Source organism: Benincasa hispida, chromosome 8, assembly GCF_027475165.1.
Source record: "Benincasa hispida cultivar pf3 chromosome 8, pf3_genome.v1.1, whole genome shotgun sequence".
NCBI classification, from domain to species: Eukaryota; Viridiplantae; Streptophyta; class Magnoliopsida; order Cucurbitales; family Cucurbitaceae; genus Benincasa; species Benincasa hispida.
In genome coordinates, this window is record NC_143485.1 from 22,402,748 (window position 1) to 22,422,710 (window position 19,963).

At 30.6% G+C, this 19,963-nt stretch overlaps 1 protein-coding gene and 1 pseudogene across 3 annotated transcripts; both read left to right on the top strand.

The window, feature by feature from the left end:
- Positions 1-2,076: 2,076 nt before the first annotated feature.
- On the top strand, positions 2,077-5,472 carry LOC150034436 (uncharacterized; annotated as a pseudogene).
- Positions 5,473-9,166: 3,694 nt separating this feature from the next.
- LOC120083982 (putative respiratory burst oxidase homolog protein H) lies at positions 9,167-19,571 on the top strand. 3 transcript variants are annotated; one of them, XM_090316525.1, is made up of 14 exons: positions 9,167-9,518; positions 10,386-10,551; positions 10,644-10,692; positions 11,131-11,244; positions 11,632-12,444; positions 13,625-13,720; positions 13,826-13,941; positions 15,214-15,316; positions 16,459-16,550; positions 16,848-16,992; positions 17,878-18,015; positions 18,126-18,254; positions 18,494-18,572; positions 19,462-19,571. In XM_090316525.1, exons 1-14 carry the CDS (start codon positions 9,176-9,178, stop codon positions 19,569-19,571), a joined length of 2,493 nt encoding a protein of 830 aa, XP_090172651.1. In that variant the 5' UTR covers positions 9,167-9,175. The 3 variants fall into 3 exon arrangements, with proteins under 3 accessions (XP_090172651.1, XP_090172649.1, XP_090172650.1); XM_090316523.1 differs by having other exon boundaries at positions 9,176-9,518; positions 16,848-17,069; positions 17,910-18,015; XM_090316524.1 differs by having other exon boundaries at positions 9,176-9,518; positions 16,848-17,007.
- Positions 19,572-19,963: the final 392 nt, after the last annotated feature.

Sequence of the window (19,963 nt, forward strand, 5' to 3'; positions counted from 1 at the left end):
TATGAATATTCAATTTAGTAATTTAAATTTATTTAATTCATTTATTTTTATTTTAATGATTAAGCTTATTGAAATTTAGAAATGTTGGAATTAAATTAGAAATGTGATTTAATTATTGGTATGGTTCAAGTGTTATTTAGGAGTTATTTGAAATGCTTTTGGTTATGTTTGAGAGAAAAGGTGGTGAAGAAAACTAAATACAATGGTGTTGTGTAGTGGATAGCTTGTTAATGATATTTGGAGAATAAGGAAACATTAGGTACATGAATAAATATAAGATAAAAAAAATGGCAATACTTAATGGGCTAAATTAATTGTATGTTTTGTTCCAATGATTAAGCTTCTTTAAATTGTTTGATGTTGCATATTTTACAATCATATTTTACAATCATAATTTTGTGCTTTTAAATTTTTCCTTGTTATTGTTTTTCCTTTTGTAGATTAAGTTGCATATTTAACAATCATGGATAAGTCATGGATGAAAATGAATAGAATGTCAGTTGAGTATGGTTTAGGGGTGGAGATGTTTATTAAAAATGGTCTACAACATTCAAATATACCGAATGTCATGAGTTGTCTATGTTTGAATTGTGTGAATGCAAAGACTCTAAATGTGAACAAAATAAGAGATCACTTATTTTTTAATGGTATAGATCAAAGTTATCAGACATGGATTTTTCACGGTGAATCATTACCGATTAAGAGAAACAATGAAAATGTGTCTACTAGTGAAAGAGACGAAGTTGATGAGGATGATGTTGATGTTGATGACACAATTGGAATATTTGAGGCTGCATACAATAACTATTTTAGTGAAAAATCTGATAATTTTGAAGAATTATTAGATGATGCGAAGAAACCATTGTACCCAAATTATAAAACCTTTTCCAAAATATCTACATTGGTAAAGTTATATAATGTGAAAGCTAAATTTGGACGGAGCGATAAGAGTTTCACTGAGTTGTTGGAATTAATTTATGACATATTACCTAGTCCTAATGAAATTCCAACTTCTATTTATGAAGCAAAAAAGATGTTGGGTACTCTTGGAATGAAGTACGAGAAGATTCATGCATGTAGAAATGATTGTTGCTTGTTTAGAAAAGAACTCTCTAATGCAAATGTATGCCCCATTTGTGGTACGTCAAGATGGAAGCTTCAAAAAAAATTTAAACGAAAGGGCTAAGAATATCCCAGCAAAAGTCATGTGGTATTTCCCCCAATTCCAAGATTTGAAAGAATGTTTTGAAGTAAAGAAACAGCAAGTTTATTGACGTGGCATGCTAAAAAAAAAAGAAATAGATGGTTTATTAAAACATCCCAAAGATGCCCTATCGTGGAAAAAAATAGACAATTTGTGGCCAGAGTTTGGGTCAAAACCTAGAAATCTTCGTCTTGCTCTTTCGACAGATGGGGTAAATCCACATGGAGATCTTAGTAGTAGATATAGTTGTTGGCCAGTGATGTTAGTGACGTACAATCTACCTCCATGGTTGTGCATGAAGCGAAAATTTTTTGATGTTGACTGCACTAATATCTGGTCCTAAACAACCGGGAAATGACATAGATGTTTATTTAGCTCCGTTAGTAGATGACTTGAAAAAACTTTGGAAAGATGGGGTAGAATGTTACGATGCATATGAAGAACAACGTTTCATGCTTAAAGCTATTTTATTATGGACCATTAATGATTTTCCTGCGTATGGTAACTTGTGTGGTTGTACGGTTAAAGGATATCATGCATGTCCAATTTGTGGAGAGAATACTTCATCCACTTATTTACCAAAAGGGAAGAAGATGGCATATCTCGGGCATCGCAAGTTTCTACCCCGCCATCATCCATATAGGAAACAAAAGAAAGCTTTTAATGGCGCACAAGAATTAGAATTTGCTCCAAGAACCATTGAGTGGGGAAGAAATTCTTGCAGAAACAAGTAAGTATCAATATTCATTTGGTAAGAAAACTATCAAGGAAAAGCACAGTGGAGATAGCCTTCAACTTATTGGAAGAAAAAATCTATTCTTTTCGAGTTAGAATACTGGAAGTATCTTGACGTGCGACATTGTTTAGACGTGATGCACATTGAAAAGAATGTATGTGCAAATCTTATTGGCACATTGCTTGATATTCCTGGTAAAAAAGATGGAATAAAAACTCGATTAGATTTGGTGGAACTGAACATTAGATCAGAGTTAACCCCTCAAGTAGGAGAGAAAAAAGTCTTTTTACCTCCCGCATGTTATACATTAACACGAGCTGAGAAATTGAGCTTTTGTAAGGTACTATCAGAAATTAAAGTACCTGAAGGCTATTCATCGAACATTCAAAGTTTAGTGTCGCTCACAGATTTGAAACTTTACAGACTTAAGTCGCATGACCATCACGTTCTTATGCAACAATTATTACCTGTAGCCATTCGTGATATTTTACCCAAACATGTAAGACTTGCAATTACTCGCCTATGCTTCTTCTTTAATGCTATATGTTGCAAGGCGATCGATTCATCTCAGTTAAAGGGTATGCAAGAGGATATCGTTGTCACTCTATGCCTCTTAGAGAAGTATTTTCCACCATCATTCTTCACAATAATGGTACACCTTGTAGTGCATCTCGTAAGAGAAGTTGAGTTTTGTGGACCTGTTTATTTGAGGTGGATGTATCCTTTTGAACGATACATGAAAGTGTTGAAAACTTATGTACGAAATAGAAATCGATCAGAAGGATGTGTTGGAGAAAATTATATTGTCGAAGAGACTATAGAAGTTTTGTTATGAATTTGTATCTGGTGTTAATTCTATTGGGCTAAACTCATCAACAAAGAAAGCGAACTCAAACATTGATAGAGCATTGTCAGCTGCTTCTTTTATCAGACCGAGTAAGGATGAGTTGGATCAAGCTCATCTTTATGTCATTCAAAATGTAAATGATGTGCTTCCTTACGTCAAGTATATAGATCTCCATCTTATTCTCGTTTTAGGTTACTTGATTATTCAATAATCTACTAACTTTGTCATTTATAATAGGCAACATATGGATATTTTGTCTAAGCTCAATTCTGGTAAAAGTAAAAGTAGAAAGTGGCTTCAAGAAGAGCATAATCGTACATTCAGTTCGGTGGTTGTCCACACGGTAATCTCTAGAGGCCTACTATTTGATGTATAATTAAATGTTAACTACTAAACTATTATAAAATATATCGTAGGGCTCTGCATTCCATAGCTTCTAGCTAATGGACCTTGTCCAAGCAAAATATTCTGGTTACGTGGTCAATGGTTACTACTATCACACAAAGAATCGCGATGATATTAGAAGGGTTCAAAATAGTGGAGTTAGTATAACGGCTACCACAATGCAAGTCTCTAGTGCTAAGGACAAAAGTCCTGTCATGTTAGATATGACCTTTTATGGTGTAATACAAGAAATATGGGAGCTTGACTATCATGGATTATCATTTATTTTATTCAAATGTAATTGGGTTGAGAATAGAACTGGAGTCAAAACATACGAGTTTGGTTTACTATTGTGGACCTCAATCGTATTGGACATAAATCAGACCCATTTATTTTAGCCTCTCAAGCAAAACAAGTCTTCTATGTAAAATACCCCGCAAATTCGGGTTGATCAATTGTTTTAACATCTCCACAACGAACAATTAAAGATGATTTTTATGAAGATGAAATAGGAGATATGCTACAAGAGTGTGGTTATGGAGGTATGCAAAGAATGCCCAATGTTGATACATCTATTGAGATTGATGATACAACATCCATATACATTAGAAATGATTGTGAGGTGGATGAGTTGATAAATAATGTATTAAACATGGTATGTCATTTACTATGGTTATATGTATTTAAATATTAAGATTATATGTTTTATTATGTGAGTAATGTTTTTTTTTTTTTTTTAGATTGACATGAAAAATTCATCAAGTAGTAGTGAGGATGATAGAAATACGATCCCACAAAAAATAGCAAAATAAGTATTTCACGTGGCCAAACTACTATGTCTGAGTTAGCACAAATAAGAACATCTGGACAACGGTTGATCATTGATTATAATGAACATGGACAACTGATTGGATTTGATGCAAAGAAGATGCAAAGTTATATAGGAGTTTGTGTTCGACAACAAATACCTATAACGTATAATTCTTGGGAAAAAATTCCAAACCATCTAAAAGATAAGCTTTTTGATTGTGTAGCGGTATGTTTTCTAAAACTTTAATTCATGTACATGGTAGTTTATTAGTTTATTATTTACTACTTTTTTCATTGTGCTGATGTCGTTCGATGTGGACTCTAAGTCGAAACATGGTATACTCATATCTGCATCTAGGAAATTTCGGACTTTCAAGACCATATTGACTCAAAGTTCATACTTCCATTTAAAGATGAACCCTCGGTCTTGTAATTTCCTCCCCAACAATATTCTCATATAGATCAAGATCAATGGACATCGTTTGTTAATGAACGATTGAGTGAAGAATGGGATGTAAGTTATTCTAAATAAATGTCAATATTATCATTGTTTTGATAGGTAACTTCAACTAGATTTGTTGTACAGGAAATCAATCGTCTTAAAAAAGAAAGAAGGTTGAAATGTGTATATAATCATCACATTTCTTGGAAGGGTTATGCGAATCTTGCCCAAGAATAGTAATTTTTTTTACTTAAATTAAATCTTTTATTCTAATACGTTTATGCTAATTAAATATGTATGTTCATGTAGAATATATTGAGTGATCCTTCTTATCAGGCAACTTTATGGAAAGAAGTACGAAAAGGAAAAAATAATGAATACTTTGATGAAGCCACTCGAGAATGGGCCAGGATTGTAAGTTTATATTGTACAAAGTTTAAGATGACATATATACAATGTCTGAAACTTGTGATGAGATATTGTGTGAAAATTGTAATATGTTTTACAGGATAAATTGGCTAAAGTCTATGAAGGTGAAGATGTTTTGACCAAAGCATTGGGTACAGATGAACATTGGGAACGTGTTAGAGGAATAGGTGATTTTGTTTCCCATTCCCAATATTTCAAATTAGTAAAACCAAAGTCCACAATGAGCCAAGAAATTGAAGGAGGCTCTAATGAAAAAAATGTTTGACATGGTAAAGTATCAAGAGAAAAAACTCATAGCAAACAATCTCATCAGTCCAAATCATCTGTTGGAAGTGTCGCACTTAGTGCATCTAAAGAAGAAGATACTGAGAAGATGCCTAAAGAAGATTTAGAGGTAATTTATTTGTTGTGACTTTTAAATTTTAATCATTTTGTGTTTAATCATGCATGACATTAGTTCTTTTAAATTTGTTAAGGGGACACCATGGCACTTGGCTATAGGAACTCTAGATAATATTGTTGTAGTAGCCCCAACATTTGATGATGATGTGTCATGCTTAACTGTTAAAGTACTGATTGACATTATCATGGGAGAAGATTGCCAATACCAATTCCTATGAAGAGAAAAATAGAGTCCTTAAATCAAGCAATGGGCAACTTCGTAACATGTCCTCGTGAACATGTAATTATGGTTGACGAGAAAAAAGTATGCCTCTTTTTCAGTATATGAGTTTGGTTATTTATTATTTTTCATTTACTTGAATTTTTGTGACTGTGGTTATGGTAGGACCATTCAATAATTAAGAGCTTCGGCCACTCTCCAAATATACGGACACCAATGGTACCATCAAACTCTTGAACGGACATGTCATGTATAACATGAGTGATGTAGACATGATCCGTATCAATTTGAACGAGCATATATTTGGAAGAGACAAATTTGTTTATTTAGGCCGCGATGATTTGATCCAATATTGCAATATGGTTGAAATAGGTTACATGTGTATTTTGTCATATATTGTGTAAATATTACTCATCTAGATTCACTCATTTATATTTTGTTTCATGTTTAAATAATTTTTACTTTGTTTAGGTATCTTTGGGATGAATGTGGTCGTGATATTACGAAGAAGTTTTTTTTATAATTGATCAAGCAAGAATATCGTCATATGTGAAGTCTCAAGATATTCGATCCAGAAATTTAGCCAACCAACTAAAATTGGCTAATTTGGACCAATTAGTTCTTATTCCATATAACACAGGGTAAGTAAATATAAGTTCTTTAGTTATTTTTAATTTGTATTATATGCGTACTACTATTTCAAAATTGTTACTTATTATAGTTATCATTAGATATTGATTGTAATCAATCTACAAGAAAATTGTGTTTATGTTTTGGACTCTATTCGAAGTAAGGTTCAAGAGGATTTTCATAGAGTTATAAATATGTAAGTGTAATTGAACTTTCTTAGCTCTTAATTGAAGTATCTATGTTTAACTAATGTTTTCAAACTATTTAGTGGATTGAAAACATGGCAAGCCAAGCACGATCTCTAACACCATCGGTCTTCTCCAAAATGGAAACCTGTAAAGGTAAATTTGCATTCATTTTTTAACAATTTGTTCATTTGAACATAAGAATAATTATTTTCAACTTCTTTATATGCAGTGCCCTCGTCAATTAGATTCTGTAGGATGTAGGTACTATGTGCAAAAGTATATACACGAAATAGTGCATAAACCTACTACTTCCATTACTAGCCTCGTACATAAATTTTTTAATTTTTATATAGTACTAGCTTTAATTTAATAAATGGACGTAAACTTATGTTGATTTTGTCTTTTTTTTCCCTCTTTGTAGTTCAATACAAAAAATGCATATACCCAAGGAGAGGTTGACGTAATTCGAACCCAATGGGCAAGTTTTGTTGGCTGATTTGTGTAAAGATGTAATTCTTGTTTTTTGTCTCAATAGAATGTAAATGCTAACTTAGAATGAATGCAAATTTATCTAACCACTGTTTATTATTGGAAGATTTATGTATAATATATTTTTTTTTGTGTTTATGGGATATTTGGTGTTAAGTATTCATGGAATTAGTACTAATTGATATTTGTGAATGAGAGAAATGATGGCTTGGTGTAAGTATTCTATGAAAGTCTGGTATTGTTATACAAATGTTAGTGATTAGTGTGTTTATTTCATATTTTGATGAGTATATATAATGGATTGGAAATATTGATTCTTGTTTGTAGATAAATTCATAGGTGGAAGACAAATATTGATGGCTTGCTATGCAATTTTTTTTTTTTATACTTTTTAATATAAAACAATGACGGTCATTTCCTGACCCAACACGAGACATATAATGTCATTTCTAACTTCTTGACAAAAAACTGGATTCAGTAACGGATTTTTTTAAAAAAAAACGGACAGATTATGGGCTCCAATGTTAGTTAAGAGGGTTTCATTTGAAAAAAGTCTTCAGTTGCAATCGACATTAAAGGGTTTTAATGTCGGTTGCAACCGCCATTGAAGTCCTTTAATGTCAGTTGGAAATTTCATTGAAGACCTTTAATGTCGGTTGTAAACTGACATTAAAACTCTTAAACCGACATTAAAGATAGAAATTCTTCTAATATTGTTAAGTAAACTTGATTTCTTGTTTCTTGGGAACGATGTGAATTTTTATAAATGATATACCCGTATATATTTTTTAAATGGTTCAAAAGACCCATTCATGTGGTTGTGAATTTGTGTATCATACCCTTATGTTCATCAGTTTTAACAGGATTGATATTTCAATTTACACACCTGAATTTCCTTGTCTGGTGTGGCGTAGTTGATTTACTATTGATCCATAATATAACATGTATAAATCTTATTCTAGTCTTCATGTTGATCAACGATCCGTCCCCTATAGTTTGAATGTCCTATTTTACTTGTGAACTTTAAGTAAAAGTTCATTTTAGTTCTTAATATACCTTTTCATTTTACATTTGAGGGATTGTTGCTTGAAAGAAATAGGATGATGACTGATATGTTTGTTTTAATTGTGAAAACAAAAAAGAGGTTGTGGCTAAAAAAAGTGAAATTAAAATGGTTGAAGGAAGGGGTTGTTATTTCAAATTAAAAAAAAATGAGAGAAGGAGAGGATGGAAAGGAAGGATTCAGAGGAGGGAGAAAGAGGTGGAAAAGAAGAGAGAATTCGAAAAAAAATTTAAAATATTTACTTTTTCTATGTCATCTTGTCCCTTCATCATTTAGTTATTAAATTTATTAGCTAGTTTTAGTAGTCGAGAGGCTCTTTAAACTTATTCTTAAAAACGAGACTAAAATATGCGTTATTAAGCAAATAAAAGAAATGACAAAAAAAAAAAATCGTGTACATGGTACGATTTCTAGCAAAATCATGTGCCACATAGACAAGTTTGGAACACGTGGATTGACATGAAACCCCGATGGAATCTATATGGGTGCCAAGGTGGAGGGACGAACCCGTGTACCATGCATACGAGTTCCTTCACTCACAAAACTACGTTTTATAACTACATTATTAAAATTATTCTTTCACAACTATCCTATATTTGTCATATTTTTAAAACTACATTATTATTAATCTTTGTCCATTGCTAATGTAGATAAAATAGCCTATTAGTAGTAAAAACCTATCAATAATGAACATATCAATGGTACATTGGTAATGTTCATTAGTAATATAAAAATTATTGTCAAAATGAGTATAACTTAATTGACATAGTTTTTGTACCATCAATCCTGAAGTCAAAAGTGATAAAAGTAGAAATCACTTATTAGTGCCAGACTAACAAATTGATAGCGATGATGAATATCTATCACTGACATACTATATAAATGGTAGACTAGATTTTTTTTTTTTTTAAAAAAAATTGTCATATTTGAAAATTATTCGTGTGTTGCATATTTACAAATATCTCAACATATTTTATGTCACATCCATTATAATTATTCAATATATATAACATAAAATACCATTAAAAAAAAGTCACAGTAATTTTTAAAAACTTTTTTTTTCAAAAAAAACAAACACACATAAAGTGGAGTAAAATTAATTGTTAAGAAAAACTAATGCAAATTAATATGAATATTAAGTTCACCAACTCTACGAAAAGATTGTACTTCCACATAAAATTGTATCCTTTCTATAAATGGATCAACCAAATAAACCAACCTTCGATCGCCACTTCCCTCTCTTTCACCCTCATTCATCAAAACAAAGAAGCAAAAGAAAGATCCAAATCTCACCCAAAAAAAGAAAAAAAAAAACCCTTTGATCGACCAACATGAACAACTTGGACAATATGAATAATAATGGTGAAGACTCACAAAAATGGATTCTGGATCCCAGCGAGATCGATGTGATGGTCGAAGTACCGATAAACGACGGTGGCGGCGGCGACAGAAATGGGAGCTTCAAAAGGAGGGATGATGATCATGGGGTTTCAAGGCCTGGGATGAGGCTTGGAAGAAGGAAATCCAAAGCTGAAAGAGGCCTTAAAAGCTTGAGATTTTTGGATCGTTCTGTGACTGGCAATGAAGACGATGCTTGGAGAGCAATTGAGAGTCGATTCCATCAACATGCTATTGATGATAAGCTTCATAAAGATAAATTTGGACTTTGCATTGGTATGTTTTTGGATTTTTGCCATATCTGTTATTGGTTTTGTATCTATTTAGTCTTGATAATGTATTCAGAAGGTCTTATGCACAACGGATAAAAATTTTATTGTCAGGATATGCCTATTTAGTCCTTTAAAGATTTTAACATGTGTCTCACATGCTAGCGTTCTAGGTTGTGTTTCTTTAATCGTCTGTGTGATGTTTCTAATATTGCAAGTCTTTAGTTGTATCTATTTATTCTCTAAAAAGTTTTTAATGTGTCTTATATAGGTCTCTAGTCATGTCTCTATTTAGTCTCGATAAAATTTTAAGGATCTTATGTCGTATTACCTTAGTATAGATAAAGTTTTTATTGTCCCGTTTGGTATTAGGGTTATGCCTACTTAGTCCTTTCAATTTTCTAACAAGTCTAACATATACTAGAGTCCTAGGTTGCTCTTTTTAGTTATCCACATGACGTTTCTAATAGATATTATTGTAGACCTTTAGTTGTATCTCTATTCATTCTTGGTAAAGTTTTTAATGTGTCTCATAGATCTTCGGAAATTTTTTATTAGGCACATAAAGGTCTTGAAATGTACCTCTATTTAATAATCATTATGTTTTTTTCTTAATAGGCCACTAGAATTTTAGGGTTAGTATCCATTTAAACATTTATGTGACCAAAAGTCTAAACATTAAATAGATTATGCAAGTGTGCCACATAATGGTTAAATTGAAACTCCGGGAAGTATAAGAACTAAATAAATACAACTTGAAATATTCATAAAATTGAGACATGGTTCTGAAGTTGTTTAGGAATTAAATTTACAATTTAACTTAAAGTGCGATTATACAATGATTAGAACTCAAAATTTACCTCGATTGAAACAGGAATGGGAGGAGATTCAAAGGACTTTGCATGTGAATTGTTTGACACATTGGTGAGGAGAAGGAGGCTATGTTCAGCAGATGGGATTACAATGGAAGAATTACATGGTTTTTGGCAAGACATGACTAACCAAGATATGGATTTTCGCCTACAAATATTCTTTGAAATGTAAGACAAGTTCTATTTCTTAATACTATAATTTTACTTTTTTTGTTAGCCCAAAAGTCTTTCAAAATCATTAAATTTTCATAGTCCTTCAGGTGTGACAAAAATGGTGATGGGAAGCTTTCAGAGGCAGAAGTAAAGGAGGTTAGGAAAAAAAATTCAAACCCTACGGTCATATAATTTTTAGGAACCAAGTCAAGTACTGAGAACTAAAAACGTAGGAATTGTTTTAATAATAATTTGATTAGGAATTCAAGTGTTTATTTAATAAAGGTGAATATCATCGTAAATTTTCTTTAAATAATATCTATTTTTGTTTGTTTATACAAGTTTCCATTATATCTCATGTTCATTAGAAAAAAATTCAGCATAATATATTTGTTGATTACATACATGCGTGAGTTGAGGGAGCTGAATAGGAATTTAATTCAAGGTTTATAGCAATAGTTGAAGGGTTTTAATTTCGAACAACTTTCGGAATCTGTACATTATTGATTGATGTGTTCTTGAATGTGCGATTGATATTTTCGTTCCGTTATAAATTATAAACTTACAATTGCTAATTATATTGTATTGAAAAAGGTGATAATCTTGAGTGCATCTGCAAACAAGCTAGGAAATCTCAAAAGCCAAGCAGGTTATTATGCATCTATGATCATGGAAGAGCTTGATCCAGACCATCTTGGATATATTGAGGTAAAAGGGTCATTCTCAAAACTTACACTAATAATGCTTTAGTTGCAACCGTACCCTTCAACTTTTCATTGTAAAAATCGAGTTCTCGAGCTTATACAAGCGTTAAGAATAACCTTCAAACTTACATAATTGTAGAAATCATAAAAATCATAAAAGCTTGAGGGTTTGATTTTTTTTTTTGTTTGTTTTTCATTTGGGGTCCAATTTCTACAACTATTTGTATGTTTGAAGATCTAGTTTTAACATTTTATATAAGTTTGAGACAATTGAAAGTTCGAAGATGTAATAGTAAAATTACCATCATACTTCAAAGGTGTTTTTTACAATTTGCCCTAATATTTTTCATATATTATCATCTTTTTTTTTTCCCTCTTCAATTTAAAGCAGCTATCACAACTTGAAACTCTATTGAGGGAAGTTATGGCATTTGATCAAGATAACAGCAAGATTATGACTAAGAAGACATGTACTCTTACAAGAGCCATGATTCCTAAAAGATACCGAACTCCAGTGAGTCGAATGGTGTCGAGGACCGTCGAGCTCGTCCATGATAATTGGAAGAGGATATGGGTGATCGTAGCATGGCTAGCGATAAACGTGTCGTTATTCATTTGGAAGTATAATCAATACAAGAAACATAAGGCATTCAAAATCATGGGGCATTGTCTTTGTGTTGCAAAAGGTGGAGCTGAGACAACCAAATTCAATATGGCATTGATTCTATTGCCAGTTTGTAGAAGTACTCTCACAAGACTAAGGTCAACATTTCTAAGTAAAATCATTCCTTTTGATGATAATATAAACTTCCACAAAATAATATCATTTGGGATAGTGATTGGGACTTTTCTTCATGTGTTTATGCACATAACTTGTGATTTTCCAAGGCTAATTGCATGCCCTAGAGAAAAATTTATGGTGCTTCTTGGGCCTAATTTCAATTACAAAAAGCCAAGTTTTCAAGATTTGGTGAGAAGTACAGCTGGGATTTCTGGAGCTTTAATGTTGATTATTATGGGGTTTTCATATGTTTTGGCCTCACATCAATTCAGAAGAAATGTTATTAAGTTGCCTCCACCTCTACATCATTTGGCTGGCTTCAATGCATTTTGGTATTCTCATCATTTGCTTATTGTGGCCTATGTTCTCTTCATAATACATGGCTACTACCTCTTCTTAGTCACCAATTGGTATGCTAAAACGGTACGTATTACTTTTTTTTTTAAGCTCATGTTTGAAATAACTTTTCAAGTACTTAAAAATAATAAGTTGTACCATACAAGTATTATTTGAATTAATATTTTGTTACTATAGTTTAAAAATTTCATGTCATTTGATTAATTCAAGTAGCCCATTTGTTGGTTTTTGTTGTCAACATGATGAAAGAAATATTAAATTATAAATTTGGTCCAAACATTTTATTGTTGTCTATTCAGTCAGTGTGTCCTATAAAACCTTTGTAATAAGTCTTATATATTTTTTAGAAAAACTTAGGTGTTGCATTCGCAACATTTATCTTTTTACAATTCAAGTAGTTGTCTAATAAAAAATGGACATGTGATCATTTATTTATTATTTATTACATTTTTTGTGTATAAAGGAAATGGAAGCATGAGATTAGATTGTACCTAATCATTGTCACTATATTTTAAGATTGGTTTAAATACCATCATTTGATGTTAGCATCAAATCTCTCTAACTGAGCTTGATTCCTATAATTTGGAGTTTGTTCATTTTTAATCTCTGTACTTTTAGTCAAATTTAAATTTAGTATGCTAGTTTATTGTTGACTTTCATTTTTTTTTTGTTTTGAAAAAATGGTTGTTTATTTGCATTGTTACTCTAAATTTTCTCTTTTTTTGAAAAAAAAATGTTATTATGACCATTTTTACTCTAAATTTTAGAAAACATATTCACATATTGTATTTAATTATACGAAATTATTGTTATAATGTAACGAATTTCGATAAAATTAAGTTTGAGGGACAAAAAATGGACAATTGAAAGTACATAGACTTAATATTGAACAAACTTGAAACTATAGGGACCAAAATGGTATTAACCTTTAAGATTTTAGTAGACACTAATTTTTTTTTTATTTGTGTATAGTTTTTTTTTAAAGTACAGCTGGAGAAAGGAAGATTCAAACCTCAAACTTCTGATACCCTCGTATGCCAATTAAACTATGCTCGATTTGACTATTTTGTGTCTAGTTAAGTTGATGCTATTAATTAATTTATTGACCAATTTAGACCATGTTGTTTGAAATTTTTAGAAGTGGATAGATAAAGTAGACAGACATAATTTAAATATGAAACATATACAATATAACTAAACTAAAGAAACTTAATAGGGTGATTATTTTTAATCTTAATGTTTGTAGACATGGATGTATTTAGCAATGCCAATGTCTTTATATGCTAGTGAGAGACTTCTTGCATCAGTGAATGAGCTCAAGCATAGTGTTGACATTATTAAGGTAAGATTCTTATACACAATTATTTCTTAGTTTTCTTTTTTCTAAGAATTTCCATGTGAAAATAATCAAAGTTTAATGTGGTTTTCTTGAATGTTGTTGTTTCAGGCAGTGATATATACAGGGAATGTTCTTGCATTATATATGACAAGACCTCAAGTATTCAGATATAAAAGTGGAATGTATTTGTTCATCAAGTGCCCAGATATATCAGGTTTTGAATGGTAATAATTGGTTTTATGATTTTTTTTTAACAATGGTAATCATAAATTATTAGGGTTTTAGAATCTTTAAGGTTGTTTTTGTCTGCTTAGTTGCCTACATTAAACATTTGTATTAGGTTCGCTTCTATCTAGTACCTATATTTTAAAAAGTTTTTGTGACATTCATCAAGTTTTCAACTTTGTATCTTAAAAGTAGTTATAATCCTATTTGGTAATCCTTTGGTTTTTCGTTTTCAAAAATTAAGTTTATTTTCTCTCAAATTTTTATAATGATTTGCATCTTTCTAAGTAAAAGAGTTGAATTCTTAGCCAAATTCCAAAGATTTTTTTTTTTCTTTTTTCAAAACTTGACTTAGTTTTTTTTATAACATTGGTAAAAAAAAAAAAGATAACAAACCAAGAAATTTAGAGACGGAATGAGTGTTTATAGGATTAATTTTTAAAAACTAAAAAAATAAAAACCATATAGTTACCCAAGGTCTACATTATTGGTTAAATTACGGAAAATACGTTGAACTTTTTTATTTGTTTAAAAAATACATCTATATTTTCAATACTCCATTTTATAAACATAACAAAATTATTCATGGAATAGAATTTTTTTTGGAAATGGAAATAATTTGGTGACTTAAGAAAATTTAGATTGTCACACCATTTTATGTCTTGATTTTTTTTTCATAAAAGATTCTAAAAGATTTTAAAAACAAGGGTAGTATTGAAACATTTCAAAGAATAATTTAAACTATATTATGGGTAATTACAATGGTAGTACTTTTAGAGTTAATAATCAAGTATATAACAATATTTTTTAAAAATTACAAATATAATAAAATTTATTAGTGATTAACTCTAGCTAATAGACTCCTATCAGTAGCAGATTCTATCACTGATAGGATAGATTTTATCATTGATAGACTTCTATCAATGATATAGTCTATCACTGATAGACTCCAATAGCTAGATCCAAATTTTGTTATATCTGTACATTGTTTTGGATTGTGCTATATCTACTAATATTTTGAGTCTTGTTGTTATATTTACAACTACCCTCGTTATTAATTCAAATGCAATTGAAACCAAATCATCTTTTTTATTTTGAGTCTAATTGGCTCTTTGTCCTCTATCATTTCATTTACACTAAAAAACTTTTAGTTGTAGAAGGACTAAATAAAACAAAATTACGAGTTGGCGATCAAACATAATATATTGAATCTTCATAATATATAATATGCAATCAGCACAGGATCAACTTTGCATCTTCATTTGTTTTAGGCATCCCTTCACTATCACTTCTGCACCAGGAGATGATTACTTGAGTTGTCATATCAGAACATTAGGAGATTGGACTGCAGAGCTTCATAACAGGTTTGCAAAGGTGGGATTGCTTCATTCAACTAAAGAATCTTATGATATAAAATCATGGAAAATGAGAGTTAATTTGTTATAACTATTCTAGTAGCCCCAACAACATGCATTAGTTGTATAAAGTCAGGACCAAGAACCATCCAGGAAGGGAGTTATCTGCATCTCACATAACCACCATGCTATACTGTCAAAGAATTAGACTCCCTCCAACCAAGGATCAAACCAAAATAGAGTGATGACAACAATCCCAAACCAATTACCTTAAATTATCCAAAGAACGAAGGATAGCCAGTCAATACCAGGACGAAGAATCAGAGGAACAAATTGCCAAGATATTTTAACCCGGCAAAATATAGGCCTTTCAAAAAAAAAAAGGATTCATAAAAATTGTTAGGGATAACAACCCTCCACATTTCTCCACAACTGTATGAGATTATTTCTTTGGACATAAGTCATCATGGCTTTGCTTTTAGATTCACCCAAAAGGATTTCTATTGGTGGAGATAGTTGTCCTCACTTACATACCATGAATCTGCCTATTATGACCCTCTTATCTAGCCACTATGACACTTTGTCGCACTCTAGAAATCCTTCACTCGAAGGAAGGACCACCAAAGCCTTTCCTTTATATACGCATCCGTCCATTTGTCCATGTTTACTTCTGAGCAATCACTTTAAACCAAGCCCAACTCCTCTTCACCAGAGTCCATTCTATATTCGATTAGTACAACCATGGATCACAATGACTATTGAATTGAGGCCCACCAACACAGTACAGTGTAAGAAACACGACTTTAATACCACTTGTATGATATCTCTGCAATTGTATGATATTGTCTACTTTGCACATAAACCCTCATGGCCTTCCGTTTATTCCACATATAAAATATCTCATATCAATTGAAGTAGTTATCATCACTAATATACCATGAAACTTCTCTTATCTAGCAAATGTGGGACTTGGTCACCACACTCCAAAAACAATGTCTTCCACTCATCTCTCAACATTATTGATTTTCTTTTTCTTTTGGAAAATACCTTTAGTCATGTGAAATCACTTTACAAAATTAGCTACCCAAATAGACTTTAAAAATGGTCCAAAATATTTTCAAACTTTGTTATTAATAAGCATACTAAAGAAGGGAGTGGCAGGTATGTGAGATGGAGAATGCACAAGCAAGAAAGGGAAGTATGGTTAGGATGGAAACTAAAGCATATAATGCCAATAGCTATTCTCAATTAAGGTGAGTACAATATTTACTCATTATTTTTATTTAGACAAAATAACACACATATATAATTGCAATAAATAGTACTTTTTAGACTAATAATTAAGTATATAGTAACATTTTTAAAAGATAGCAAAATTTATTATTGGTGATAGACTTTGTAGTCTATCAACGATATAGTTTATCACAAAGAAACTGAGAATTGAATCAAAATTTTACTATATTTATAAATTCTTTTGCATTGTGTTATATCTACAAATACTTTGACATGATTAGTATATATATTCATCTTTATTTGCTTCTTAGTTTCAGATATCCAAGAATTCTCATCAAGGGGCCATATGGTGCTCCAGCACAAGATTACAAAAAGTATGATATTCTCTTCCTTATAGGGCTTGGTATTGGGGCAACTCCGATGATCAGCATTATAAAAGATGTTTTAAACTCCATCAAGCCAGTTGACGCTTATAGTGTGAGTCTATACCAAAAAAGCTACCTTTAAAAGTACTTTTCAAATTTACAAAATACATTTTAGATTATGGTTTAACTATACAAAATACGCCTAAAACTTTTGGAATAGATTACAGTTATGCCATTAAATTTTCAAGAGTTTCATTTTTATCCTTGAAATTTGAAATTTTGTTTTAAAAAAATACCTTTGGGGAGTTTTTCTTAAAGTTGACGTAATAATGGATAATTATTGAAAGTTATATATGACATCATTTACCACATAATTCATATAAATTCATACGACAACGGACGTGCGAAAATGATTTTAATGATATCTTTTGAGATAAAATAAATGATAACAACTAACTTAATGTTCTATACAATTTTTAGACATAAACTTTCATAACAGTTTCGATGGCTATTTTAGAAAAAGAAGATATTTAGTGAAACAATTTCGGTTAAATTACGAAGTTTGTCTCTATAATCTGGAGAAACTTAGAACTTAGTCTTTATATGATCTAATAAAACTCATAAATAGTCTATATGGTGTTCATAATATTCTCATAGTCTCTACCCATAAGGATTATTTAAGAGGGTTTTGCCAAAACCACATAGACTAAATTATAACTATCAACTATAAGAACTAAATTATAACGGTCTCTAAATCATAGAGACCAAATTTATAATTTAACCAACAATTCTAAATTAGTTCAAAGATGTCTTTTCGAAACAAATTAATTTAAAAGTTGAAGAGTAAAAAGAAACTTTTCAAAGTCCGACAATTGAAACTCATTCCAATATATAGGGATATTTCGTATAATTTAAGCTTTAGATTAATTATGTATGAAAATCAATTACATATAGAGTGGAAAACTATTATTTTCTTTTGTAGGATTCAGTACACAAACATTCACTAGGTAATAGTAGGAGAGGCCCTGAAAGAACATACTTTTATTGGATTACAAGAGAACAAGGCTCATTTGAGTGGTTCAAAGGTGTTATGGATGATATCTCTGAATATGATCATGATGTAAGTTCAAAATTATTTTTAATTCATTTCATAGTATTTTTGTAAGCTCTTAAAAAGACATTATTCCGAATCATGTGTACGTTGTTGTTAATGACATTTTTCCTTTGCAGCATGTAATAGAAATGCACAATTACTTGACTAGTGTATATGAGGAAGGAGATGTAAGATCTGCCCTTATAACCATGGTGCAAAAGCTCCAACATGCTAGGAATGGAGTTGATGTTCTCTCCGAAAGTCGGGTATTACTTCTTAAGAACCATCGATCTCGATCTCCTATAACTACGTCCATAATCAAGGTTTTCTTTTCATGTCGTTGATTCTTGAGAGACCTAATTTAAAACAATTGGGTTAAATTATAAGTTTAATCGTCGTTAAGTTTTGAACTTTCAATTTTGTGTATATTAAGTCTATATTCAATGGCCGATCTCCATCTCCTAATATCCAATAAACTATATGATTTCAATGTGACGATTGACAGATACGGACTCATTTTGCTAGACCAAACTGGAGGAAGGTGTTCATGGAATTGGCAAGTAATCACATGGGTTCACGTATAGGTGAGTATATTTTCTCACTCAATTGAGAAATCGGTCAGAGCGAGTTTGGAATGATTTTTATTTTTTATTTTTAAGAAAAGAAGAAAATATTAAAAAAAAAATAGTTTTGAGTAGAAATATTTGTTCGAGATTTCGATATCATTTTAGTTCATGTACATTAAGATTCTCAATTTTAGTACTTTCAAATATTCAAATTTAGTTTTGCTTTATTTGATAAATTTTAGAATTAGATCATACCCTTAGTTTATGATTAACTTTTCTAATAAAAATAAATTATCTATATTAGTTATCCTTCCATAAATTTTGGAAACATATTCACATTGTGGTTTCTATTGAAGGAAAGATATTATTAATTATTTAGCTAAATTCTAAAAAAAAGTACTCCTAAACTCTGTTCTTAGTTAAAAAAACACCATTATTCTTTTAAAATTATAACATTACCTTTTACCTTTTATAAACATTTCAAAACTATCCTTATAGTAGAAGTGTCATTAGAATTTTGGACAAAAATTAAAATCTGAATTGATATAACAGTGACCTAGAACAATGTGTGAATCCAAATTTTCATTTTACGTCATCACCACACCGTTCTAAGTTCCAATTTCTATGATCTAAATTATAAAGGATTTCCATTTCAATAGTGTAAGATATATTGCAACTTTTAAAAGAATATGGATATTTTTCAAACAAAGAGAGAAGTATAATGGGATCTTTTATATATATATATATAATCTATAACCTTACTATATATCTTACCCATTTTGATGAAAATTAAGTTGAAACTAAGCATTAGAAGTAATTTTGAGGTGGTAAAAAGTCATCTCAAAGTGAAGCTAGCTATAGTTATAAGTTAACAGTTAAAAGGATGATTTGTTGTTGCATTTTGCAGGTGTGTTTTATTGTGGAAGTGCTACACTCACTCAAACATTAAGGAAACTATGCCATGAATTTAGCTTAAGCTCTACCACTCGCTTTCACTTTCACAAGGAGAATTTCTAGACTTATTGAGATTTCAGATATACAATATGAAGTAGTAGCTTTAATGTGTAAGTAAAAGGATATTACTATATATACTCAACAGTTTTGTAGTTGATAATGTATCACTTTTCTTTGTTTTTTTTGTTGTATATATATAAAGAAAAAAAAACAGAAATTCAAACATTTTTTTTGCTTTAGTTGATATTAAAGGTGGGGTTTAAATGCCATGTTTGATAATATTCGTTTTACACAGAAAGAAATGATTCAATTCTCGAAATCGTTGTTTTTTCAGTTCAATAGTTATACGATGGAGATCAAATAATCATCGATCTTTTAAGTAATAGTTAATATCTTATCTACTTAGCTGTATTTGGATTCGATTCGAAATCGTTTATCTATGGAAATAAGTAATT

Excerpts from the sequence above, each read along its gene's own strand:
- LOC120083982 (XM_090316524.1), top strand. The coding sequence starts at position 9,176 with ATGAACAACTTGGACAATATGAATAATAATGGTGAAGACTCACAAAAA. Across the intron at positions 15,317-16,458 it reads TTCATAACAGGTTTGCAAAG|GTATGTGAGATGGAGAATGC; the intron begins GTGGGATTGCTT and ends AGGGAGTGGCAG. Across the intron at positions 16,551-16,847 it reads AATAGCTATTCTCAATTAAG|ATATCCAAGAATTCTCATCA; the intron begins GTGAGTACAATA and ends TCTTAGTTTCAG.